Here is a 27,104-nt window from a genome sequence, read left to right as displayed (position 1 = left end):
CAAAATCTTTGTAAAATATTTGTAATGGCCTTATTATGTTTTCATATTTTTTCTTTTTTTTATGTTTACTTTTTGCTATTTATTTTTTTCCTCTGTCTGTTCGGTTTTCCTCCTTTTCCTATCTCTTTACTTTTTTGTTTCGTTTTTCCCCTTTTCTTTTTTCTTTTTCTCGTCTCGATTTATGTCTTTTCATTGTTTTGTGTCTCATTTTAGCTCTTGTGATCTCCTCCTATCTTTTTTTGCCTTTCTTTTCTGTCCTCTTTCTTTTTTTCTATCTCTAATTTCCTGTTCTGCCGTTTTTGTTGTTTTTTTTTCTTTCCATGTTATCTCTTTCTGTTGCTTGTGCTTTTGTCCGAATGTTCCTTTTTTCGTTCACATTTCACCACTTTGTTTTCATTTTTCCTCTATTTTCCACCATGTTTTTCGTTACTGATTTATTTTTCTTATTTTCTATCCTTTTGTGTCCTTTTTTCAGTTTTTCTTTTATTTTTGCTGTCTAACTCTTCCATTCTCTTTTGTTCTCTTTTTCAGTTTCCCATTTTGTTGTCTTCTCCCTCTGCGTCTCCTCTGTTGGCTTTCTCCCTTTTTTCTTTAGTATTTTCACTATTCGTCTCGTTTCTGCTCATTTTTCGTTCATCTTTAATGTCCCGTTTTTCTTCTATCCTTGTACTCTTTTTAATTTTCCACTATTTCTTTTGTCATTCGTCATTTTTTTTCTCTTTCGTTTTGTTTTTCTTTCCTTCACTTGTTTGTCTCCTTCTGTTGTTTCAATGTTTTCGATCTTTCTGTTCCGTTGCCGTTGCTATCTCCTTCTGTCTAGTATTCCAGCCTAGTATTCTGTTTCACTCATTTATCTTTCTTGTTTAATCCTTTTTGGACCCATTTTTCTTTTTTATTTCTCTTTTTCCGTTTTTTCTGTTTCTGTTTTTTCCAGTTTTTGTCCTTGTTTTTCGTGTTTCCTCTCATCCTGTTTTCATTCGTCAAGTTTTTCTTCTTTAAACGTATTCCTTTGGCTGTTCTTGCATTTCCATTTCTTGCTCCATATACTTTCCTATCTCCATGTCTTTTTCAGATCTCTCTTCCTCCAGGGTGTTAGCTAACTTAGCGCAAATATTTCAGGGGATGATAAAGGATCATAGGGTACGGGAGGATATTTTCAGCCCATTAAGCGGTAGCCTGAACAATGTTCAGGAATTACGTCGAAACTATATTTATTCGAGATAAGATTTTTATACCAGTTGATAGAATAATATTTACTGAATATCGGCGTGTATTTTGGTCTTAATGAAACGCTACTGAATTTGAGTTATAGTCGCGAGAAATGATGAAGTCGCAGCGACTAAATTGGGCCCATTTTGTATAGTGGTGTCTGTGTTTTTTTTAAATCCGACCGGCCGAACTAGCCTGCACAGGGGTTACTGCTTTTCAAAAACAGATCAAAAGAGAGACCGATGGATAACGTGTAGGTATTGCCTACATGTCGGCTTATTGAAGATAACTAGTTTTGCAGTGACAACAGCTTGCTGCTGGTTCTAGTCTATCGTTCATATACACTAGCACCAGAAGCAAGTGGTTGTCACTGAAATGCTAGCTATGTCAACACGATAGAAGAGTTGCAGGCGCAACTGCTTCACATATTGGTAGTAGTGTAAATAGAGCACCATATGCTGAAATTAAAAGCAAAATGCTGCAAATTGCTAGTGAATGAAAATTGATTCACCAATTTGAAGCTCTAGTACCGTTCTACAATTCGTTCTATGACGTAAAACTTCTATCTCTTTTAGTTTTGTTGCAATTTTATTTTAAACGTATAGTTTTGGGTGTTGAATCACACATTTTTAGGAGAAATTCGATAAAAATGCCTTGAAAAACACTTATTTCAAATCCTTTTGCTTCTTGAAAGTTACTAAATCTCATAAAGTGGGAGGTTTAAACGCAATTTTCAATACAAAATTTTCTCAGCTTTCGAATGAAAGTAACAGAATTGAGTTAGCTAACATAGTTTTTGTACCAGAACTAATTTAAGGTAAACGGGTATGAAATGGGGAAGGCAAATGAGGAGCGTCCAATATAGCTCTAGCTATCCCAAGCCCCTGCGTAGCGCCTCCACGTGGCCATACCCGGTAATGCTCTATTGAGTAGCCAAGCTAGGAGGTGCGATACTGGGTGGTTCCCGGCTGCCTGATCTCAAAATTCGAGGTTTTGGGCAGACGGCGGAGCCACACGACCTTGTTAATAGGTAAGCATAAAATAAGTTATTTTGATTATCTTTTTCGTTTTAGCTTATGAAGCACCTCATGCTATATAAAACTTTGGCCAATACGAGTGTTAATACTGCACATGGATATTGGATACCAGAAGAAAAAATTAAATTGATTATTAGAAGCACTTATAGAAACCAAAAGGAAGCAACTCTATTCCATTAGAAGGATTGCTGGTGAGATTGTTCTATTTTTATCCATATATACCACATTTCATAAATAAACTAGAATGGGGAAGAGGGAGGGACCACCAGAGCACTTGTTTGAAGCGATGGGCCTAGGGAGAGTGAAACAGTCAACTTTCTAGGGTTAATCTTGGCCCGATTAACAACACATCGTGAATAATGAGCGGGCTCTTCTCCCCACCTGCTGGAGTCATTCTGCATTAAGACGGTTTATTCAACGATTGACTCAGGTGACTTAGCTCTTGGAAGGAGATTCTCTAAATCCCTGGTACGTGTAAGTGATGTTGCTTATCGACCAATTCCCTTTTGGCCCTTCATACAAGAGGTGGGAAGCATGACCAATCGTTGAATATGTTCAACTCTTTTTGACATGATACTCATTGCTATGAACGGATGTTCTGCTAAGGCAGGTGGTAGCACCATATATTCATATTCATATTCATATTCAAAACGAGAAGTTTATTTGGTACAATTTTTGTGTGATTTGTACCATAACTGCGTTATTTTTGTATTATTTAATATTTATTTATTTATTTACTTGCTTGTTTCGTAGTTCTCCCTTTTGTTTTACTTCTCAATTTGTTTTATTTTCGTTTTTGCTTGATTTGTGTTATTTTGGCGCCATTATTTGTATCATGTTATATTGTTATATTTGGATTTTGGTGTCCTTTTTTCTATTGATTATATCTCTTTCGTATGACTTAGATGTGATAGATCATTTTAGAAGTGTATCCGTACTATTTTTGTCAACAAACTACGATTTTTAATACCATTTTTCTTCAAAATAAAGCATGACACAAACTGGCGCACTGAGGTAATTCATTATAATATATGGGTCATTTCATGCGAAGTGTCCGAGCCCCGTGGAATCAACCTTCACGAATTTGAACCAAATTTCGCCAGATTGTTCGTTTTCGGTCAGAAAGCAAAAATCGAAAATTTGGTGCCGATCGGACATTTCTTCGATTAGGCGACATCCATTTAGTACGTCACGCAAATTTTGACCAAATTCAACCCCCCCTCCCCCCCTTGTCACATTTCGTCACACATTCGTGACCCCCCTGAGAAAGTACGTCACGTCACGGCAATCCCCCCCCCTTCACAACAAAAAAATTAAATATTCATTCCAACCTTTTTATTTAAAGCTATCAAATGAATTTCAGCAAATAAAAAAAAGGAAAATTTTCGAGCTTATAAGTCATCGATTCACGGATTTTGAAGACGATCTTCAATTGCTGCAATCGGATATGCTTCAGAAGTCGCTGATGTGCCGTCGATTAATGTTTAGCGCATATCTACGCCCTTTACATTCATCCACTCAAATTCGTCTGATCTAGTTGAAAGAATCAGGACTTCCAGCTGACGTCTTGCAGCAACACGCCTTGGAAGAACTTTTCTGAGGGACTTTGTCATTTTGTGTATTTCTTCAATCGTGCAATCATTCACCACTACCTTAGATGCGAAATTTAATCCGCAAGTGGCTTAAACCCTATCCTTCAGAGAGCTTTTGAGTGAGGGGCAGTATAAATTATACCGAAAAACCCTAAAAGCAGCCGTGAAACTTCGGTATGAGTTTTTGTTCATCGATTGAGTTCAGCACGAATATCAAGGGAAAACATTGCCATGGGTCTTTGGTAGCATCCCGTAACCCTTCAGGAGTTTGTGCGACTGCTATTTGCGGTTGCAAAAATCTTTTAGGCAGGACTGTACTCAAGCAGCTCTTCAGCGGTGTACTGCATATTCTGTAAAGCCTTAATGGAGAGTTCATACTACATAGAATAAATGAGTCCTGTTCACACATATATGTTCAAAAAAGTGTTCATTCAAAAAATTTAACTATTTGTTTTAAAATCTATCAGTACGTTAATTTTATAGAAGCCTTCAATAGTTGTATCTTCAAATGAAGGCTAAATTATAATTTCCCGAATAAATTTTCCATTTGATTTTTTTTTTCATGTGACGTCACATAACTTCATACTCCCCCTCCCCCCTACGTCACAAATCGTCACGATTAGGTCAACCCCCCCTCCCCCCTATAAGCGTGACGTACTTTATGGATGCCCCCTTAATGGGAGCACCTCCATTTTTAACGAAAATACCCGTTTTTGACAAAACTTCTTATTTGATGTTGCTTATATCTCTGGAAGTATTGGGTTTAGAAAGACACTATTTTCACATTTTTAAAGGAATTCGAAAAAAATATTATTTTTAAGCACCAGTGCTGCCAAATATTTTAAAACTCAATTTGAAAACTGATTTTTTATTTTTCTCTCAATGAAGACAATTTGATCTCAAAAATTCCAATTTCATCGTATTTCGCAGATTTTTTTACATAAGAATCACCTATCGCCCCGAGGTATTCTTTGCCAATCCCGAGATACAGCGTTTTAAAGCAAGCGGCGATACCCCATTTTTACGTAAATTTTTTTTCCTTTTGTTTATATCTCAGGCAATATTAAGTTTAGAAAGACACTATTTTCACATTTTCAAAGGAAATCACCCAAGGAATACGAAAAAGATATTATTTTCGAGCACCAGTGCTGCCAAGTATTTTTAAACTCAATTTAAAAACTAAATTTACATTTTTCTCTCAATGAAGACAATTTTAACTCAAGAATTTCAACTTCATCGTGTTTCGCAGATTTTTTTCACATAAGAATTACTCATCGCCCCGAGGTATTCTTTGCCGATCCCGAGATATAGCGTTTTAAATCAAGCAATACCCCATTTTTTTATGTAAAATTATAAGCAAAATAACTTTTTTTAAAGCAGTGATTCTCTTCGCAATGTAAAACTACTTGGCCATATCGGTCTACAGACGGCCTTATCCGTTAGAGGGTTAACAGTGTTGCCAGTTTTTCGTTTGATTTATAGTACTAGATGACCCAAGCAACACAGCTTGTTATAGAATAGTATAACATTACATACATCAGAACTTCTCTATTACCAGAAAAGCGCAAAAAATTGAAGTCTAATCAAACAACAATTGAAAGAAGTATGTATCAGGTTATTTCATTCCATTTTAAAACGTTATTATAGCATAACCTACAACTTGTTCTTGCAGTAGTTGAGATTTTGTAATGGAGATATAATAAAAACTTTGTGTTGACATGTTGACAAAAACAAACATTATTCATTTGATATGAGCTGTCAAATAAATTCATGTTATCACAAAACATTTCAAAACCTTAATAATAACGACACATGTTTTCAAAGTACGTTAATAGTACCCTTAAACGACTACTTTCTTTGAAGAACTTGTTTTGTGTGTTACTTGGGGAGGAAATGTTACTTCAAAAACGCGTAAAATATACGTTAGTTTTTTGATCATACCCTTGTATGTAAACTGTTTTTCATCTCGCTAATAGACATGAGCTATTACCTTCCTTGTTTATTGCGTTTATTGTTGCAAGGAGACCCTTTATTAATGTAACTAATCATGCAGGAAACTGAAAAGTTGGCAACACTGTTAAGAAAACCCCTTTTATATACTGTATAAATACTTTCCCGATATGCTAAAGTATTTTTACATTGCGTAGAGAATTACTGCTTCAAAAAAAAAGTTATTTTGCTCTTAGTTTTACATTAAAAATGGGGAATTGATTGCTTTAAAACGCTGTATCTCGGGATCGGCAAAGAATACCTCGGGGCGATGATTAATTCTTATGTAAAAAAAATCTCCGGAACACAATGAAGTTGAAATTTTTGAGATAAAATTGTCTTCATTGAGAGAAAAATGTAAATTTAGTTTTCAAATTGAGTTTAAAAATATTTGGCAGCACTGGTGACCAAAAATAATGTCTTTTTCGAATTCCTTGGGTGATTTCCTTTGACAATGTGAAAATAGTGTCTTTCTAAACCTAATACTTCCGGAGATATAAGCAAAAGAAAATAAGAGGTTTTGACAAAAACGGGTATCTTCTTATATATAAAAATGGATTTCTGTCTGTCTGTCTGTCTGTCGGCATGTTCCTTATAGAATCAAAAACTACTGAACCAATCGGTGTGAAAATTTGCATGTAGAGGTTTTTGGGGCCAGGGAAGGTTTTAATGATGGTTAGAGAGACCTCCCCCCACTAAGAGGGGGGGCTCCCATACAAATGAAACACAAATTTCTGCATAACTCGAGAACTAATCAAGCAAATGGAACCAAATTTGGCATGTGGGTGTTTTTGGTGACAAGAATTTATTCTATGGTAAATTGAGACCCCTCCCCTCTTTAGAAGGGGAATTATGACTCCTCTCCCCTTTAAGAGGAGGGGGGCTTCCATGCAAATGAAATACAAATTTCCTCATAACTCGAGAACTAATTAACCAAATGGAACCAAATTTGGCATGTGAAGGTTTTCGAGGGCAAGAATATTTTCTAAGGTGAATTTAGTGCCCCACTTTAAGAGGGGGGGCTCCTGTATAAATGAAAAACAAATTTCCTCATAACTCGAGAACTAATCAAGCAAATGGAAACAAATTTGGCATGTGGGAGATTTTGGAGTCTTGAATTTATTTTATGATAGTTAGAGACCCCTCACCCCTGTGGTAGGGGTAGGGGTAGGAACTGTATATTTTGCCAAAATAGCATTTATGTAGCATTTAAGGCGACTTAAATGCTTATTGGCCTGCATTTGAATAGCATTAGTGATGCTTATTGGTTACCTGGGATGCTTTCATAGTTACGTAACTGCCAAAATGAATCATCTAAAGTTGAACTCGTCAGAAACTTGCAAAACTCGAGATTGTGACAAAGATCATCCTAAATTCATGATTTATGTACAACACAGGTTAATTTGTGGGAATACGAAGTTTGTCGAGTCAGCTAGTTTTCTTTAAAAATGGAGGTGCTCCCGTTAATCAAGGAAATGTCCGATCGGCACCAAATTTTGGATTTTTACTTCCTGGCCGAAAACGAACATTTTGGCAAAAGTTGGTTCAAATCCGTGAAGGTCGATTACACGTTTGAACTTTTTCTCGGTCACATGGCATGGAATGATCCATATTTTGCTTTTTGGGCAAAAAATTGAATAATAAGTTTGGTAAGTTAATAAGTTTGATAGTATTCCGGTATCAAACGTTTATTCGTCGAGGTCAAAAAGGAAGAGTTTCGAAAATAATTTATAATTATTCTGATTCCTGTATTATGTTCGTGTCATTTCTGTTTCAGCTTTTGTGTTATTTTTGTGTCTTTCAGGAGCACTCTCTTGTTCTTTTTTTTAAATTTCTTTCTAGTTTTTTGTTTCATTTTTCTATATTTTTTTCTTTTTTCTGTGTCATTTTGCCTGACACAGAATTCGCTCTAAAAAGTGTTTAAAATTAGATTCACGTAGAGTATATTCCCGGTCGATTTTCGTGTGAATCCATTTTCAAAGAGTAAAGCAGCATCGACTTATCAACTTACGTTAAAAGTTTGTTATGTTTTGTCTGTTGCTTGCTTGATTCGAAAAATGCCACGAGTCACGGACCGAAACGTTGAATAATACAATCTACTCATTTACGTCATCAGTGTCTTAAATTTGCCTGTTCTATTTTTACTTTCAACCTTATTTGCGCTGTTTCTTAAAATATCTTCATCTGCGTTGTTTGCAAAAAAATACCGGGAGCTAGCATTAACCATGCATTGTTTTAACTGTTGTGTATCAAATTCAAAACGCACTGAAGCCATTCGTTCTACCAACTCCTACCGGAGCTTCCCACCAGTCAGCGAGTCGTGCGAGACTCTCGAACAAAAATGACTTAATTTATTCAGCTTTATGTTCGGCGGCTGATGATGATGATGATGAGCTCCGCGCTCACAATCACAAAACTTAACACACAACTTTTGCGGAGAAGTTTTGATACGCAAACGGTCCGATTGAATATTCGGAGGTCAAATCCATAAAAGCGTGCGACTATATTAAAATTTTTAGTGTTGTAAAATTGGATGCCGTGGATCTACTACTAACCAGGAACGACTAAACGGGTTTTCCGGGGTAGCCAAAGTGTCTCAAGGCCAAGTAAACTTGGATAGTAACTGCAGGTTGCCGAAAAAAGGTCTGGGCCACCTTTGCCACAGAAAAGGTTTACACAGAACTGATAAGGACCCATCGGATTATCGAGTGAATCAGGAAGTAATAAAACGACAATCTTTGAAGAAGGGTGAGCAGTTTTGATGATGAAACTAACTTTGGGGATTGTGTTTCGAGCCGAGAGCTTGCGGTGCAAATTAAAAGGAAGGTTATCAACGTCGAGTAAAGCGATAAGGTCAGTCATCGACTTGATCTCGCCACACTGTATAGAGCGTGACATTTTGGGCATTTTGAAATAGTGACGACCAGCCACAAACTAAGTTGCTAGTTTCGGTGGCTCCAAGCATTGTTAAAGATATCGGACAAGTGGGTCGTTGGAGTCAGCAACAATCGTCAAAAGACCAAACTATTGGTTCAGACCGTCGACATAAAGTTTCTAGTTTATAACCTCTTGTGTTATCTGTAACTTTTTTTGTCTCTGATTAGTACGGATCGAAACTAAAAGTCAAAAAGTCAGTCCGTCTGGACTTCCAATATATTTAGAAACGACTCAGCCGAAGGCTGAAAACCTCTCTGATGGAGACTCTAAATCTAATTCTAATTTCGAATATAATTGCCCAGCAAAGAAACAAGCCCGTAGTGAATTTAAATAAACATTTTTCCCCATTCCATACCTCCAGTATCTGTTGGTTGATGTCAGTCGGTCCAGCCGCCGGTTGTGATGTCGATGGTGTATCCAGTGCGATGCCAGTGCTGGGCATCACCAGAACCCGGTCTCGTCCCATCGTGGAGTCGCGTGCCATTTCTGCGAAGAAAGCCAAACAAAAAAACAAACAAACAATTATTAACGACGATTGATAATATACTGGTGCGATGACGGTGGTGGTAGGGTAGTTAGAGTGCTAGCATATTAAACTTAAAATAGCATCAGCAAACCGATCCACAGCCGATAGCAAGCAATTAACTTGCAGCTTGGCTCAAATCGAAAAAAAAAATATCAAATATCGATTTGGTTAGGAAAAAAACCAACAGCGGCTCTTGGCTTGGCTGTCCCTCGCCCATTAGACTTACGATGAAGCAATACACAATATCAGTGGCTATTTTTAGCCCGCCGGTCGGTCGGTCGGTCGGTTGTCACGCGTCTAATGGATGTAAACGGCTCTGTTGGCTTCCCGGCCGGGTCGGGCCGGGCCGGGCCGTGCGGTGATGTACCGTACCGCGAAGACTTATGTTCGAGTTCGCATAAATATTCGGGGCTGATGGATATTCGATAACGAATTGCTTTCATTATTATTATTGATAAGTGATTCGGCATTTTTATCAGGGTATTCCGAAGGGAAACCGGTTTTTATGGTTCTCCACCACATGATGAGCTATTAATATTAGAATTGGGAACTTTAAATTCAACTTTTCACCGTGCACTCTAATCTCACATTTTGTTTCTGATAAGATAAATTGATTGTTTTGTTTTCTTTTTGATAATTTTCTACGCTGGAAAACAAACTTTGAGTTCAAAACCAAATTAGAAAAATGAACAACTTTTTTTTTTCAAATCATAATGCGCCCACTTTCATTTGGAATCGATGGTGGTACCTTATTTCTGCAGCAGATTAGTTAAGAAACCATCACGCATCTACTTACTAACAGTTTGCATACAAAACATGTCTTTCGTAAACAACATGTTATTGTATTTGTATTTCAATCATTCCCATGCTTGTAAGAGGTAAGCTTCTTGCGACCTTTTGCTTCGAGGTGCATCAGCGAGGTGCAATCCGATTTGTTTCCACAAGTCCCTTCACTCACTCACTCACTAGTGACATACGCCATAAACGTGACCGGTGTTCATCGTTGGGCTCGGTTTTGTATGCAATAATATAATGAGCAAGGAATAATGGGTGTATTACAACCTTCCTTTCCCTATCCCTATTGCTACGATGTAACGACCATAGTAAAAACTGTGTTCAATGTTGGACTAAGTAGCTATAGAGCCAATGTGATTCGGTAGTAATTTTGTTTTCCACAGCGGTTTTTGACGTAAGACTACGTCTTACGGCAAGATTACAAAAAATACGAGCGTCACTAAAAGTGGTTAGCTTTAGAGTGCTAATTACTCCATGATTTCCTGATTGATTTTCAATATTTTTGCACCAATCGATTGGAAAATCTTCTAAGCATCCATTTCACTGAAAAACTACGAGGTATTCATCCCTAAGGGTTGTACGAAAAGGTGACGCAGGACTATATCAGATCATTGAATCAAAGACTAATGTAAACTTCAACCTTCAACCATTGAGACATAGAGATTTCTTTTAAAAATTACTTATGTGCATCATAAAGGTTGAAATAGTAATGAATGACCAGCCCACAGATTATTGTATTAAATATGATTATGCGTAGCTTGACATGTTTCAATAATCTTACTTTAACTCGCTTGTGGCCTTTAAAAGGGTCATTGGTTACAAATAACATTAAAGCCAAAGCGCGTTCATCGCAAATATAACGTGCCATTCGGATGTGCTTCTCTTTTGACATGAATGGCAATAGGCACGTAAGTTCGCGGCGTCGATTCACTGTCCCTTGCTCCGAGAAGGTTTTAGTTGTTTACTTTCACAGTTTACCGTTTAGAAAAACATCTTACTTCCAAAAACCTCCACATGCCAAATTTGCTTCCATTTGCTTGATTAGTCTCGAGTTTTGAGGAAATTTGTGTTCCTTTTGGATAGGAGCCCTCCATCCTCTTACGCCTTCCTTGATATTGCTCTCTTACCCCACAGAAAATTGCTGTTCATTTTATCTATCCAACGACATATAAATTGTTCAGTTTCGTTCAGTAGTTTAGTAGTTATTAGCATTTGAAATCTCTCATTCAAACGTTACACTACTATTTTCGTTTTTACAAAGTGCTTCCCAGTCCCAGTATAGTAAACAAGTGACGTAGCCCTGAGTCAAAAAAAAAGCGATTGATGCGTGATCAAATTTTCATCATCCCCTAGATGTAGTATAAATGCCTCCCGGCCAGTGCTCACGGTATCACATCTTTATTGACTTCAAAGCAGCGTATGATACAGTCGTTCGAGTCCAACCTATGGCAGATAAGACGGTTTTCAAACACGGACAAACTAACGCAACTGATCAGAGCTTCATTGAATCGATCGATGTGTTTCGTGCGCATTTCGGGGACACTCTCAAGTCCCTTGGAGATGCGGCCTGGATTGAGACAAGCCAACGCACGTGGGCTGAATCGACCGAAAAACGGAACTTTTCGTTGCCGCTGTTTTTAAGGGGTTAAAAGTGACCTTTCTTATCTAAAAATCTCGAGAAATCGATTGGTGATGGTCTCAACGTGCGAGAATGACGAGAAGTCCCCCATTTTGCCCCATTCACCCGTATTTTCTAATAGTTTTGAAAGAATCATGTACAAACTCTCTCTAATTTGAAATTCTATAGTAAGAAAAGTAGAAGAATTTTAGGAAAAAGATATATGAACAATTTTATTTTAATACAACATAATATAGAAGTTTAATTTTCCCCATTATACTCAAGGATTTTGTACTACAGTCAAAATGCCAATTCGATACTTTTAAGGTAAAACGGGGTAAGAAGGCCCGGCGGGGTAAGACGGACCACATCGATTTCGAATAGAAATCCTTAATTTTTTTACAATTACGCTACCGTACCTTCTTTGTTAACGTATTTGAATACTTTCGAAACACTCTGTGCTGATCGGCGACACGAAACGTCAAAATTAGAATCAAAACAAACTATTCGCTCGTCGTGACTTTGTGTGATCTAATACTAGCAGCAACAAGTTTAAGGGATTTTTGCAAAACAACGGAGTATTTCGACGTTTCTCCGTATCGCTGACGTTTGTAAAACGATTCCTGCTTTGTAAAGGTATGTAAAATAGTTAAGTGAAAAATGCAAAATGATGAATATTGTAAACTTGGGGCAAGACGGGCCATTTTTCACGGGGCAAAAGGGCCATGCGTTGTAGCGCTAATAATGTTTGAAGGTTTTCCTGTGTGATGTTCGTTTTTGTTTGCGTAGATGCCTCGAAAGTATATTAGAAAAACATCGCGGATGCAGAAGACGTCGGATCAGATGAATCAGGCCAAATTAGCCGTTGATAAAGGTATATCCATCAGGACAGCATTTTCCACATTCGGAACTCCAAAGACAACTCTTCGTCGGCAGATTAAAGTACCGTGAACGTACCATATTCTGCGCAGTTAAGACATTTGATTCTTCCGCTATTATAAGTATTCTAGACTTAAATTAATAACGTTGATAGCAGCAACGTGTAGTGCTACGGTCTATAGTATCTGGTAAAAAACATGGGAATTAAAAGTCGACCAACAATTGAGTATATTTTTCGCTTTGTAAACTTATCCACGGTGCCTAATTCTGCGCACTTTCTTGCCCATGTTCCTAATTCTGCGCATGTTTGTTCCTAATTCTGCGCACCCAAAAAGTAACAATAAACACTCATACCATGTTGTTTATGTCATTATACGCTAAAAGCACGTCAAAAATCCGGCATTAGCCATTACAATAAATAAATCCATGATTTGGCGTTCTTGAGGTGTCCAGGTGGCACAGAAATATTGTTATCATTTTGATTGGCTTATTTTAAATATTTTATTGTCGATAACGTGAAGGGCGAGTTGATTCGGGGTTTCTGCATACTGAATATTACACTTTAGACATATATTGAAAATTGTGTTTTCATGTAGAAACCCCTTCGCCACTGCCTGAAGTTGGTCATTAAAAAAAATCAGAAAACATGGTTCCATAAATTGGCGCTCATAAGTTCGGACCCCGAGTCGCAACACAGGATTCCAATCAATGCACGTTAAACGTTCTACTTGAATTTTCATGCCTCTATACCTCAGCCATTTGGGTAAGGTTGCGTATTTTTTCGTGATTTCTTCGAAGGATACATTACTGCGCAGAATTTGGAACATGAATAAAAAATCTGTGCCTAAATTTGCGCACTACCGCGGTGAATTTTTCCAACGAAAGCGAGGCATGCAATCATTCTTTTTGTCTAAAACATGACTAAAACTAATTATTCTTTTTAACTATGGTGGGTAATTTGATCATTGCAAGGAATTTCGATCATAAATTTGTTTTCTAGAATGACAGTTTTAGCGTTGGCGCTAACGACGTAGTTTTCTGACATTTAAAATACTTTCAGTTTCACTTTAATTTATTTCGCTGTCAAATATTATGCCTCTTTGTTGAATAATGGCGTAATATTCAACAGGTATTTATAAAAAAATAACACAATGGTCATAGTTATGCACAATGTTGAAAATTACATATATAAAGAAAAATTAGGAGCTGCGCAGAATTAGGAGCGGTCACAATATGTAACAATACGCCAATAATGAGGCTCGGATCTTGAACTTGTTCAGCATTTGCTAAAACTGAAGGAGCGGTTCTATGGACTCAATATGATCAAAGAACTGACATTGGAGTTGGCTGAGCGGTACAACTTAATTTTATGTTAGTCACAAGCTAATTTTATGATATTTTATGAAAGATCTTTAAAAAATTTGTTTTTGTTGAGTAAATACTATTGAAGTTAGTTTGGCAACTCCAAAAACGCATAAAACCTGCCACGATTCGTCTAATTCCGTCATGGTCTATCTTACCCCTTTGGTGGTCCTTCTTACCCCGCCTAAAAATTGACGCGTGATATTTAGACGGTTCAAAAACTGACGAAAAATCGTAGAAAAATACACAAACCAAATAATTGTATAATTTTAAATGGTAGGTAAATAAATGCTTATTTATGTGTGATACAAAAAAAAAGCGAACTTTCGAACGCATTTTATGCTAGCTAGCAATTTAATTGCTTAAGGGGGCCGTCTTACCCCACCTTCCCCTACCAGTGATTTTTAAGAAGACATGACTGTTGTGCAGATTGAAAAAGTCAGAACACCGAACGACGATCAAGTTTTTCACTAAAACGTCGTTTTCGCTTGTTTTACCCTACAACTTGTACTGAAATCTTAGTATGTATTGATAGGAAAAGGAGAACTTTAAAAGTGCTCCGATTTTATTCAAATTTGGTGTATTTGTTCCTTTCTTTTTTCTTTTTTTCCTTTTTTTCGGGTTATCCAACTGGTCGCTTAATAGCGTATAAAACTCTGCGCTGGGCCCTTTTGTGATGTCAACAAAGTGTCAGGGAGACCTCAAACATCAGTTCTACCTGACGAGACAGGCACTGTCGCCCACTAAAACACAGGTAGAGCCCCAAGCATAGCCGTCACGCCTATACCCGCAGGCGGAGGCGTTTCGGCCCTGCGCGGACTCCACGAACTGACTCTAAGATCTCTCTGCCAAAGGCCGGAATGTCATATTTTAAATATAATGATGATGATGACGATGATGATGATAATGATGATGATGATGATGATGATAATGATGATGATGAGAAGAAAAATAATAGATCGAATTTGTAAATGTGCTTTGGACTTTTTGTACCACTCGAGTTGCAATATGTGGTATAGTGAAGAAGTGGAGGATTCGTCAGCCCCGCTTGACACCGGTTTTCAACTGCGCGCCCGCTTTCAGTTTTCCAATACAAACGACCACAAATAAACCAATAGGTAAGACAAACTTCGGAGCATTAGTGGTTATCAACTTATCAGGGCAAATTTAATCTTTCATCCCCTTAGCATTCACAGTGTATTCCCACGATACAAAGTAAATTGAGCGCAGCACAAGCTGGACGTTCGCGGTAGTCGACAGAAGCTTCAAAATATAGAGACTCGCCCGCCTTCCAACCCTCGAGACCAAAGTGCTGTAAAGCTCTGGGCTTAAACGTCTCTTTAAGACTCGACCCCTTCCCATCGACAGAGCCCGCGGGCGGCCATCAGAGCTCAGAACAGCCACGGGGCCAGTGCAAAAATCCTACTCTATCCAGCAGCACCGCCTAGCCGTAACTCGAACACGCGACACGAATTGACCTAATTTTCCCATCTGCTACCTAAGAAGTGCTATTACCCGTAATCATTACAGAGTGGTCCTTCGGCATCCAATCGGATCCGGTATCCCGGTTACATCCCCTTACTAACCCTAAGCCCCCGGCTAACTCAATCAATCCGACATTTTTCGGAGATATTTGTGACAGTTGTGATAAATAAGGATGAATCCCAGAAAACTTCATCTATTGTCAGAGATCCCCATACTGGCCTTATTCTTGAACGGAATAAAAGCACTTTCTGAACAACGCAACAATCACATTTGGTAAATTTTTACCCCGAGTCCCACTTGAAATCACAAAAGTATTTTGATATATACCCACATTCAGAAGTAAACGTGATCGCTGTTCATTTACTGATTAGTTAAAAAGCCCTACACCACGACAAGGTTCAGTTTTATCGTAGGGAAATTTTGTGTATTTGTTCCTAATCCAAAAAACTTAAACTCAATATTTTTTATTAGACGCTTAGGCTTCCCAGGGTGTTCTGAGTTAGGGTGGCTATAACAATCATCATAGTTGCCAATCTTTTTTTCTTCCAAATTTTTTTGCTGGAGAGCCTTAGGCCACAGTCGAACATACTTTCTAAAAAAGTTGATTAAAATAACATTCAATTGGAGCTAATATCATTAAAATCGATTCGATGGTTCAAAAGTTATGAAGTTTCAAATGAAGTAATAAGTAAAGACGGAAAGATAACCCTAACTCAGAAACTTTTACAGTCGCTCCTTTTCTTATCAATACATTCTCAGACATATTAGTAAAAAACTTGATCGTCGTTCGATCTTCTGATTTTTTCAATCTGCACAACAGCATGCTTTCTTGAAAATCTCTGTTGAAATATCAAATTGGCATTTTGACTGTAGTGCAAAATCCTGGAGTATAATGGGGCAAATCAGACTTCTAAGTTATGTTGTATTAAAATAAAATTGTTCATATTTCTTTTTCCTAAAATTCTTCTACTTTTCTTACCGTAGAATCTCAAATTAGAGAGAATTTGTACAGGATTCTTTCAAAACTATCAGAAAACAGAGGTGAATGGGCCAAAACGCGTTACTTCTCGTCATTTCCGCGCGTTGAGACCATCACCAGATGCGATATTTGGCGGAGTACAAACTGAAAGTTTAGAGCGGCGGAGGTGTATGAAGCATGAGCTACAGGCACTGCTTGGAAAGATTCCCGTCGTACGTCATGACGAAAGTCGGTAGGCAACGATTGACTGGACACGACGTAAGGATGCCGGACGATGGTGCGACGAAAACGGTTCTCTCCAACAACCCAGAGAACCCCAGGAATAAGGAGAGTTCTGACGTGCAAGATGGGTTGAGCAGTTCGAAAACCACTTGTTACTTCTAAGACGCTTCGGAAATTAGCGACGACGAATGGCACAAGATTGAGTTGAATGAAGACGACTACATGAGCCTACATTGGCTAAGAAAACACTACATTGGCTAAGAAAACAAGGTGTTTCACTAACAGAGACGTCAGTTTGATCACAGCCGTAGACAAACGTGCGTTTACCTAAAAATAAAAAACGCTCCAAAAACTTCAGTCAAACGTGCGTTTTCCCGCTTTGGAAAATTTAGTTGAAAATCCTAAAGTAAATTTCTCCACACTATTTCTCCCCTTCCTAAACACAGAAAACACAACTGTACTCTATCCGACTATTTTATTATTGCCACCATTTATTTTATTTTTGAAATTTGAACTTGCTAGAATTTTTTTGGCAGAACGCATTTATGCAATCAAAGTGTGATTTCGCATTTATCATTCCTCTAGTGTGACTCTAGCTAAAATATTCGTTCTTAGTAGTATACAAGAAAGCACCTACCAAATATATGGCATATTGGTATGAAAGTGGAAAAAAATATGGATTTTAATTTGGACAATTTAGACTAGAAGCCTGACCTTAAACTCCAAGTAACATCGTAGGTTTTACGAAACTCTTATGATGGTTGTTATGACCAAAATTGGTCGTAAATACCGTAATAAAAGTGCAATAAAACTCAAATTGTTAAATTGAACACCACTACCTGAAAAAACTTGGAAAATCAGGAATCGTAAGGGATTTTTTATTTCTTCTGATAAAACCTGGGTTTCTCAGAGAATTTCACCCCACTCCAGGGAATTCTTAAAATCTATCGCAATGTTTTCCTCACCGCACTGCACCCAGACTTGGATAACGACCCTACACTCTATTTAATCGAAGACCACTGTAACAAGAAAACTGCCAGCTCTGCCAATAATTAGGAAGCACTGATGGCAGCTCACTCTGCCATGGTTAAGGTGGTCCCTAGATGCATCTGTGTGAGTAAGTCCTAACATTCATACCGCCATCGAACAAAAACCAGTACAGAATTTTGGAGAGCTTACTTACTAATACTCATGCAAAGTTTCCACCTTCGCTAAAAAAGCGTCACGGATGGTGACGCATGGCGTTTATATGGAAAATAATAGAGATGCCAGTCTTCAGTCTTGTTAATTATACGGTCTTCGATCTAATCCAATTCAGAAATCTAGCCTAGACCCAGAAGATAAAATCCCGGTTTATCCAGGCAAAGTAGAGCCAGCCGAATTAGTCAGAAAGTAGAACGACCGACGTTAGCATACAAGTGTAAAACATGTTCGGAATGCGTGGCCCGATTTCTCTAAGGGTGCGCGCAACGAAATTGAAATTAAACAAAAGCCCTAGCCGTTTCGAATGTCTTGTGGCTCGGAGAACGACAATTAAAAATATAAACATTTCCACGTGGTTTACAGTAAAACACCATGGCGGGTTCTAGGGTTAGCCGCAATAGGCGCTATAGAATTCGGTTCGGCGAGAACACAGCGCGCATTGGTAAGCGGTGAAAGCGCGAGTGATGCTTTCCACTTAACCAGCTCCGCTTGCGCTTGAGCTTGCAAATGAACCAGTGCGGGAAAAATAATACATGAGGAACTCACGCGAGGACTGTAATTTGCCAGTCGGCAAAATAGAAGAAAGCGATTCTCGCATGGAGGACTCGCCTAGGGAAAATGAATAGGTGGGGAAATTTCCTCGTTTCGGTAGCTTCTGCTGAGACCCGCTGTATTTATGGTTCTTATTCGCGGCCGTTCCTCAAAGTATTAGTACTAAGGTCGTAAGCTAGGCACATTTAGGAATATAAAATAGTTTAGTCTCCTACAGGAAAAAAATATAAATTATAAATATGGACTGTCTTAACTTGGACTGTCTAATTTCCCCTGCAATCTGAAATCTGTGTGAGATAAGTTCATACCTCTAAAGCAAAGCCAAGCATAGCCTAGGTTCTACATTTCGTTTTCCGAACTTGACATTCTGGTTTTATTCGACAGGCTTCTCAGCCAGCTGTTAGGGTACAGGACAATTGCGGGGCTAGTCCTACGATTTTACTGACTCTGAGATTTAAACATATGACGACTGGTCTTGTTAGACCAGGGTCCTTACTTCGAGGCCACCTGGGAGGTTCTTTTACTTAAAACAAAAATGTTATGCTATGTATGGTGATTGACGACCCCTGCCTACATGCCTAAGTTTTACGAAGTTTTGTCAAAAACGTTTTCAAGCGGTCGTATTAGATATAAGCACACATTTTTGTCTACGTTTAACTGAATTCGTACTTATTTCTTGTTTAGTTGTAGTTTTAGAAAATCCTCTGAAGTATGATCTCAAAAATACATCTTTGATTGATATGACTCAAGTAACTGAGTAAACACCGCATTTCATAGGAACGGAGCCTTTCTCTGAAAACCTGCGCTGAGAATCGCGGCTAACACGCTGACAGACGAACAGCGTTGCACGCAGTACCTTCTACAGGATTTCGACCAGTAGGACACAAATAGAAGATGCCCTTCGTGACGTTCCTCGTGATGTAGTGAACTTGAGTGGTATTGGTTCTTCCAACGAAGATGTACTTGAGGCCGTGAAAAAGTTAAAACCCTCTACATCAAGCGACCCGGACGGTGTTCCAGCTATTATTCTGAAAAGATGCGCGACTGCGCTACGTGCCTCGCTAAGAATAATATTTAACCAATCGTTATCGCAAGCAATATTTCCTGAGTGTTGGAAAAAATCGCTTATGTTTGCTGTGTTCAAAAAAGGGGACAAACACGATATAGTTAATTATCGAGAAATTACTTCTCTCTCTGCTGGAGAGGATCAGCATGGCTTCTACCCTGGCAGATCAATGATAACCAAATTATTGCAGTTCACAGCGCATTGCATTAAAAGTGGACACCATTTACACAGATTCGAAAGTTGCGAGTGTCGATCACTCTATGTTAGTAGCTAAAATTGAACGTCTCAGAGCCTCAATACACCTTACTGAGCGGCTGAAATCTTATCTCGTTGACCTCTCGCTCTCGCTCTCTGGTAAACTAGGCCACATTGAGGCAGACAGTTTCATTGCCTTGGCTGGTGTTCCGCAGGGGAGTAACCTGGGACCGGCCGCTGTTCTCTTTATTCTTCAATGACGTATGCTTTATTCCCACCGCCTGGTTGTAAACTCATTTACGCTGACGATCTTAAATTATTTCTTGTAGTCCGAACTCATATGACGGACTGCATCGAACTGCACACACGTAAGAGTATCCCAATATTATCTTCTTTAAAGATATGTTGTATTGTTGTATTACTAGATTCACAGCACTATTTTCACATTATTACGCGTGCTAATAGAAACCTTGGTTTTATTATGAGGTTTACTGACCCGTTTTGCTTGCGATCATTGTACTCCTCACTTCACTCACTTCCATTCTGGAGACTTCGACCTTTATATGGCGTCCCTATACTGAAATTTGGAACAACCGGATTGTCCCATCTACAAAAAATGGCGATCGGCTAGATTGTCGTCGATCCCCAATAGCAAGAGAATTCGTAGAATAGCATCAGGTGGGCTTTATGTTTCTTCCTATGGATTAAATTTTTCCTCTCCGATAAATCCTACAGAAATGTCGGAAGTACACCGTGCCCATGCATCATATTTTCGTGGATTTCAAGGCAGCAAACGATATTGTCGAGCGCGAACAGCTATGGCAGATGCTTTCATAATTAATGATGACGGATCGTATCATAAACCTCTAGAGTAGGACTCTATGGAATAAATCTGTCTCCCAACAACAAAATGAGACCTCTGGTGTGAAACGGGGGAAGCTCTGGTTTAATTATTGAGCGCTTTCATAGCACTTTAAGCCACACTCGTGTGAAACTGAAGGCTCAACCTAATAAACAATTTCAGTACTAATCAATTCATTTCAGATGTTAAAGGTAACTTCTACTTCACCTAACCACACATTTCAAGCAAACCCAAAATGTCCCACACGAGCATCGTACGATTTTAACCTTTGACATTTTCCGAATCCTTTTCGAATATTTTACACACAACCAGGCGACAGCGTCGCCTAACGAACAAAAAGTACCGAGCACTTTTCGAGACATTCGTGTAGGTTTAAATAGTATGCGGGCTCTTCTTACAACATACCTACATATATGTGCGTGCGTGTATTTGATCGTTGAAATATGCTGCAGGATGACAGAAGGCATTTTCCCAAACCTCCCCAAAAAAAACCAGCTGCCGCTGGAAGAAATCGGTCTGTACCCCATCTGAGCAGGTTATTTTTAGATCACTCGCAAGCAGCATGAGGCCCCACCCTGGCTGGAAACAATCAAACGATAACAACCACCCGAAAAAGAAACTTTGAACAAAAACTTCTCTCCGGCCAAAGGTGAAACACGTGTACCACCATTGCTGCAACCTCTAGTTAAATTACAGCCCCAGCAGTCAGGCAGAAGTTTAGCCAAACACGAAAAAAACATTTAGCCTCTTGGGTCAAGTGCAGTCTGCCTGCACTGCGGGTGGCACGGTTCCAGTTGCTAACGGGCGCCGGGCGTCCGGTGTGGGTCGGTGGGCGAAACTGATTAGTTTGGGCAAAAGTCTCGATCCGGTGTCCGAGGCCGAGCCGGGCCGGGCAGGGATCGGGATGCAGCAACTATAGGGAGGGGTAGCGCGCGCGTGCGGACATTCTATTTTTAGACCCTAATCGATAACGACATTACTCCCGGTCGTGCCGTAGTCGGCGTCGTCGTCGTCGTCGTCGTCATGTGGCAGTGTAGTAGATTCTTCGGTGGCTGTGCGATTGTGTGTTAGCCTAGGTTTCTAGGTGGTGCTAACACGAACGATGGTCGTGCCTACCGGTGGCGATGGCCCACAGGAGGCACACACTGGCACTGCCTGGTGTGCAGTGAGTGTGTCCTACAGTAAGGCACTGATAACAGCCCGAAAATAGCGCCCGGCACTCATACAGTCGCGCATTCAGGCTGTCGTCGTCTGGTGGTGTTTCCATGCTAGATGGCACTATTGGTGAGTACCGCCGTGCCCGTGGTCACAGTTGAAAGTCATTACTAATATGATTATGATAAAACAATAAAATCAATTGATGCTATAGTTCCACACCACTTGAACAGGTATTTCCTTTCATGTTCCATAAAACCGCTTGATTAGAAAGAAACATTGATTTAGCCATTGGATTCGCGGAAATTTTTATATGATTTAACAGAAAGCCTCACTCAGCCTAAAATGAAAAATGGGTTGGGTTACTATCATCACAAATCCCTGATAAATCTGAAGTCCCGCAAGGAAGCAACACGAGCCTCTTATCATTTACGCTATTTTTAATGCGGCGTTTTTCCTCAAAATAAATGCAACTTAATTACTCAATTACTATCTGAAGCAAACCATTTTCAACCTCACAATATTTTATGTGACAAAATTAACAAATACCCACCCAGCATTTATTACATTTAACGTTAGTTTAGGGACATTAAAAACCGGCAAAAAAATTGAAATAAAATTGATGCATTTCTCAATTATACTTGAACTAAATTATTGGCTAGTTTCGATTTTGACGCTATAACAAAAAAAAATCTAGTCCCTCTCATCCATTTGTCTGTTCGTTTTTATTTCTCTTTTGCGTTTATTTTTCTGCATTTTCCAACATCCCTGCATCTGTTATCATTTATTTCTTCTTTTTCCTTTTCTTCTGCTAAACGGTTCCTTTTTTCTGTTCTCCTTTTTCTTCCATTCCATTTTACCTCCTTTTCCATTCCGTTTAACTTCTTTTTTGCTCTTGTCTTTTTTCTCTAGTGTCCCCTTGAAAATAAAGAAAACTTTTTTCACGATCGAACCCCACTATTAAATTTACTCACGGCAGAAACGTATTTCGCCTACAATTTGCAGACTTCACAAGTGTATGTTTTTGAACTAAAAAAATAAACCACAACATGGACTACAAAATGGATCAAAAAATAGACCAAAAATGGAGAATAAAATGGATCAAAAAATAAACCAAACAATGAACCAAAAAAGCGGACAAAAAAATGAATCAAAATATTTACAAATAAATGGACCATCGACAGATCATAAATTAGAACAAAATAAAGACCAAAAAATTGACTAAAAATTTACCTAAAATGGACCCAAAAATGCAGCAAAAAATCGACTTAACTTTCTAAAAATGGACACAAAAAAATGAAAAATGAATAAAAATGCCGAAAACATCGATTAAAACTGTATCAAAAAATGGACCGAAGGACCAAAAAATGAATCCAAAGTTAGACCAAAAATGGATAAAAAATGGACCCGAAAATAAGCCAAAAAATACCGAATCAAAAAATGCACCATAAATGGAATAAAACTGCCAAAATACAGACCAAAAATATATGAAAAAATGAACCAAAAAATTGATAGACAAAAAAATAGAACAAAATAAACCAAAAAAATTGAATCTAAAAATTGAACTAAAAATGTACTAAAAATACAGCAAAAATGAACCAAAAATGAACCAAAACATGGATCAAAAAATTGATTTGAATTAGAACAAAATATTGACCAAAAAATGGATTAAAATTAGACCAAAAAATTAACCTAAAAATGGACCAAAAATGAATCAAAAAATGAACCAAAAAATAAATATAGAATGTACCATAACTTTAAAATAGATCCAATATGCAGCAAAAAATTGACTGCAAATATACAAGAAAAGGACCACATAATGGACCAAAAAATGCATCAAAACTGAAACGAAAAATGGGCTAAAATGTAGTAATAAATAAACTAAATGGACCAAAAAATTAATCAAAAATTGATGAAAAAAAAAACAAAATATTGACCAAATAATAAACGAAAAATGGGCCAAGAGATGGACCAAAAATTGATCTAAAGACAGATAAAAAAATTGACCCAGAAATAGAACAAAAAATTCAGCAAAAAATCGACCAGATGTACCAAAAAATAAACCAAACAATGAACCAAAAATTGTATTGAAAATGGTTTTAAACATGGACTAAAAAATTGACTAAATAGACTAAAATTGTACCAAAAAAATGAACCAAAATATATATAAAAAAATTACCCAAAAACTAAATACAAAAATTAATCAAAAATAGACAAAAAAATTACAACAAAATATTATCCAAAACATTAACCAAAAATGGACCAAAAATTAACCCAGAAATGCAGCAAAAAATCGACTACAATTGTATCAAAAAATGGATAAAAAAATATAACAAAATATTGACCAAAAAAATTCCCATAATTGCAGCAAAAAACATGCAGCAAAAAATTAACTAAAATTAGACCAAAAAAATGAGTAAAAAAAAATTAGACAAAATATTAACCAAAAAATATACCCAAATTGGACCAAAAACAGACAAAAAATGAACAGAACAAATATTAGAACAAAATATTGACCAAAAAATGGATCAATATTGGACCAAAAAATTGACCCAAAAATGGACCAAAAATGAACCAAACCAAAAAATAAATATAGAATGGACCACTTTAAACGAATCAAACCACTTTAAAATAGATAAAAAATGCAGCAAAAAATTGACTGCAACTGTACAAGAAAAGGACCACATAATGGACCAAAAAATAGATCAAAAATGAAACGAAAAATTGGCCAAAATGAACTATAATTGTAGTAATAAATAAACTAAATGGACCAAAAAATTAATCAAAAATTGACCAAAAATAAAACAAAATATTGACCAAATAATGAACCAAAAGATGGACCAAAAATTGACCCAGAAATAGAACAAAAAATGCAGCAAAAAATTGATTAAAACTGTACCAAAAAATAAACCAAACAATGAACCAAAAATTGTATTGAAAATGGAAAAAGGAAATATATATTATAAAATTACCCAACATTTTGTATTCATTTGTTAATCATTAATCAAAACTAGACAAAAAAATAACAAAATATTAACCAAAACATTAACCAAAAATAGACCAAGAAATGGACCAAAAATTTACCCACAAATGCAGCAAAAAACGACTACAATTGTACCAAAAAATGGATAAAAAATAGAACATAATATTGACCAGAAATGGACCAAATAAAAAATTCCCAAAATTGCAGCAAAAAATTAACTAAAAAATAAACCAAAAAATTGAGTAAAAATAGATATTAAAAAATTGAATAAAATATTAACCAAAAATATACCCAAATTGGACCAAAAATAGACAAAAAAATGCAGCAAAAATCGACTAAAACTGTACCAAAAATAGACAAAAAAAGTTGACCAATAAAGGACCAAAAAACGAACCAAAAAAAACAGAAAGGTTGTGTTCCAGACACAATCGCGTAGCTGGCGTAGAACTACGTTAGGTGGGGTTTTGTGAACAAACCTTGAATATTAAAGAAAACCTTTCACACCATATTGACGTTAAGCGTTAAGTTTGATATGCTATTGGTATTAATAAGAGCCACGTCTTGATCTGGCTTCACGTTTGTTTGTCCGTATAGACAATTATCGAAAAGTAAGCTTGCCGTGCAGATGCCATGTAATTCCATTCTTTGCCATCTGAACATATACGCTCTTGTCTGCTCTCTCATTCCGCGGCTGCAACCATCGTCAGGGCACGAAAATTGATTTACATTAGCCAGTTCATGACTGCGTATGTCGTCTGTTTGCAGCTTCATGTAACAAAGCAAAAAGCCTGAGCCTCTCGAGATACAACACTTTTCTAACAAACCAGACATCGCATGTTAGATTCTCAACTGGAAGAGGCGGCTGATAGAGTCAACAGAATCGTTACACTAGTCCTACAATTGTCCTGCATTCTAACAGCTGGCTGCGAAGTCTGTCGTATAAAAACAGAAGATCAAGTTTCCAAATCACAATGTAGCACATAGGATTTGCTTTGGTTTGTAGCAAGCAGAAAACACGATTGAAAGTGAACCTACAATAAATTTCCAAACGACGATACCTAAGTTGGATTACCACTGGTGGTTTAGATCGAAGTAGAAAGTTACTGTAATCAGCTCGGAAGTCAAACAGCGAAAATTTTAACTTGAAAGTTTCCGTTGATTTTCACTATATAGCAATTATAAAACAATCGTTCCGAGAAAGCTATAAAATTGATCCATTTTTTATGAATCGAATGGTATGCGAACCATCAAAATCTGTTCTAAACTGGAAGAGCAATTAGCGTTCAAAATCTTTCATTCTTTCAATCCAAATTTTGGACTGACACCATGCGGTAAGACGTAGTTCTACGTCAAAATAAAAGCAAGGCAGAAAGGAACGAAGGAGGGAAGCGCTCCTGTTTGCTCAAGTGTCTCAAAATTATCCTTTTTCGCTTCCCTTTTGTGCCTTTTGTATTTTTTCACTTTTTCTCACTCGTTTTCCTGCTTTTTCCCTTGTTTTCTCTTATAGATCTGTCCTTTCTCCTTCTATTCTCCTGTGGGTACTCTGGATTTTCCTTTTCGTATTCTTTTGTTTTGTCCCGTTTTATTTCTTTTTTTATGCAGTTTTTCTTTTTTCCGTTGTATTTCCTTTCATTTTTCCCCTTTTCCTTTTTTGTTATTTTTCGTTTTTTTCTCTTATAGATCTTCTATTTCTTCTATTCTTCTATTTTTGTCTTCCTTTTCTCTTTTTACCGTTTTCTACTTGTATTTCCCATTTCAATTATTTTTCTATTTTTTCGTGTCCCCTTTTTTGTTAAATTTTTCCTCATTTACTGCCACGTTTCTCCTCTACTTCAGCATTGTTTCTTTCAGTCCATTCTTCCTTGTTGCTCTATTATTTTCCTATATTTTCCTTATGTTCTTCTTATATTTTATTCCAAAAATCCTACTGACTATCTAGCAGCACCGCCTAGCCGAACATTCGAACATACGACGACCGGCTTGTTAGACCAGCATCGTACCTCGAAGCTAACTGGGCACTTTTTTCCATTTTTCCTATATTTCTGACCCATTCTCCCGTCTTTGTGTTGATTTTCTTCTATGCTTTATTTGCTGCTTTGCCTGCCCTTCCGTTTTTCCCTCTTTCTCTGTTCCTTTTCGTTCGACTCTGTCACTTCACTGTTCTTATTTTTTGATCCGTTAGTTCTTTCACCTTGTCGGCTCATCTGTTTACGATTTTTCCGACCTGTTTTCTGCTGTTTTCCTGTCGCGTTTGTACTTTTCTTTTCCCGATGTTTTTCCATCCTCTTTTAACACTTTTCTGTTATGTTATTCCCATTCTGTTACTTCCAATTTTCCTCTTTGTTCTTCATTTTCTTTCTGTCCAGTCTTTCTGTTCCATTTTACCACGTCTACTTCTTTCTGTTCAGTTTGCATCTTATTCTGTCCTGTTTTCCATCTATTCCTATTCTTCATTTTC

General features: G+C 37.5%; 1 protein-coding gene across 4 annotated transcripts in view; it reads right to left on the bottom strand.

Annotated features, from left to right (window-relative positions):
• LOC128737410 (histone deacetylase 4) overlaps positions 1–27,104 on the bottom strand; it is a 173,130-nt gene that overhangs the window by 39,346 nt on the left and 106,680 nt on the right. For all 4 annotated transcript variants that reach the window (XM_053832065.1, XM_053832042.1, XM_053832050.1 and 1 more), the window contains one exon: positions 9,120–9,250. In XM_053832065.1, coding sequence (XP_053688040.1) covers positions 9,120–9,250 — 131 coding nt within the window. The remainder of the gene's footprint in view (positions 1–9,119; positions 9,251–27,104) is intronic.

The sequence above is a fragment of the Sabethes cyaneus genome, chromosome 1 (assembly GCF_943734655.1).
Source record: "Sabethes cyaneus chromosome 1, idSabCyanKW18_F2, whole genome shotgun sequence".
NCBI lineage: Eukaryota > Metazoa > Arthropoda > Insecta > Diptera > Culicidae > Sabethes > Sabethes cyaneus.
This window is presented reverse-complemented; position numbering and strand designations above follow the sequence as displayed.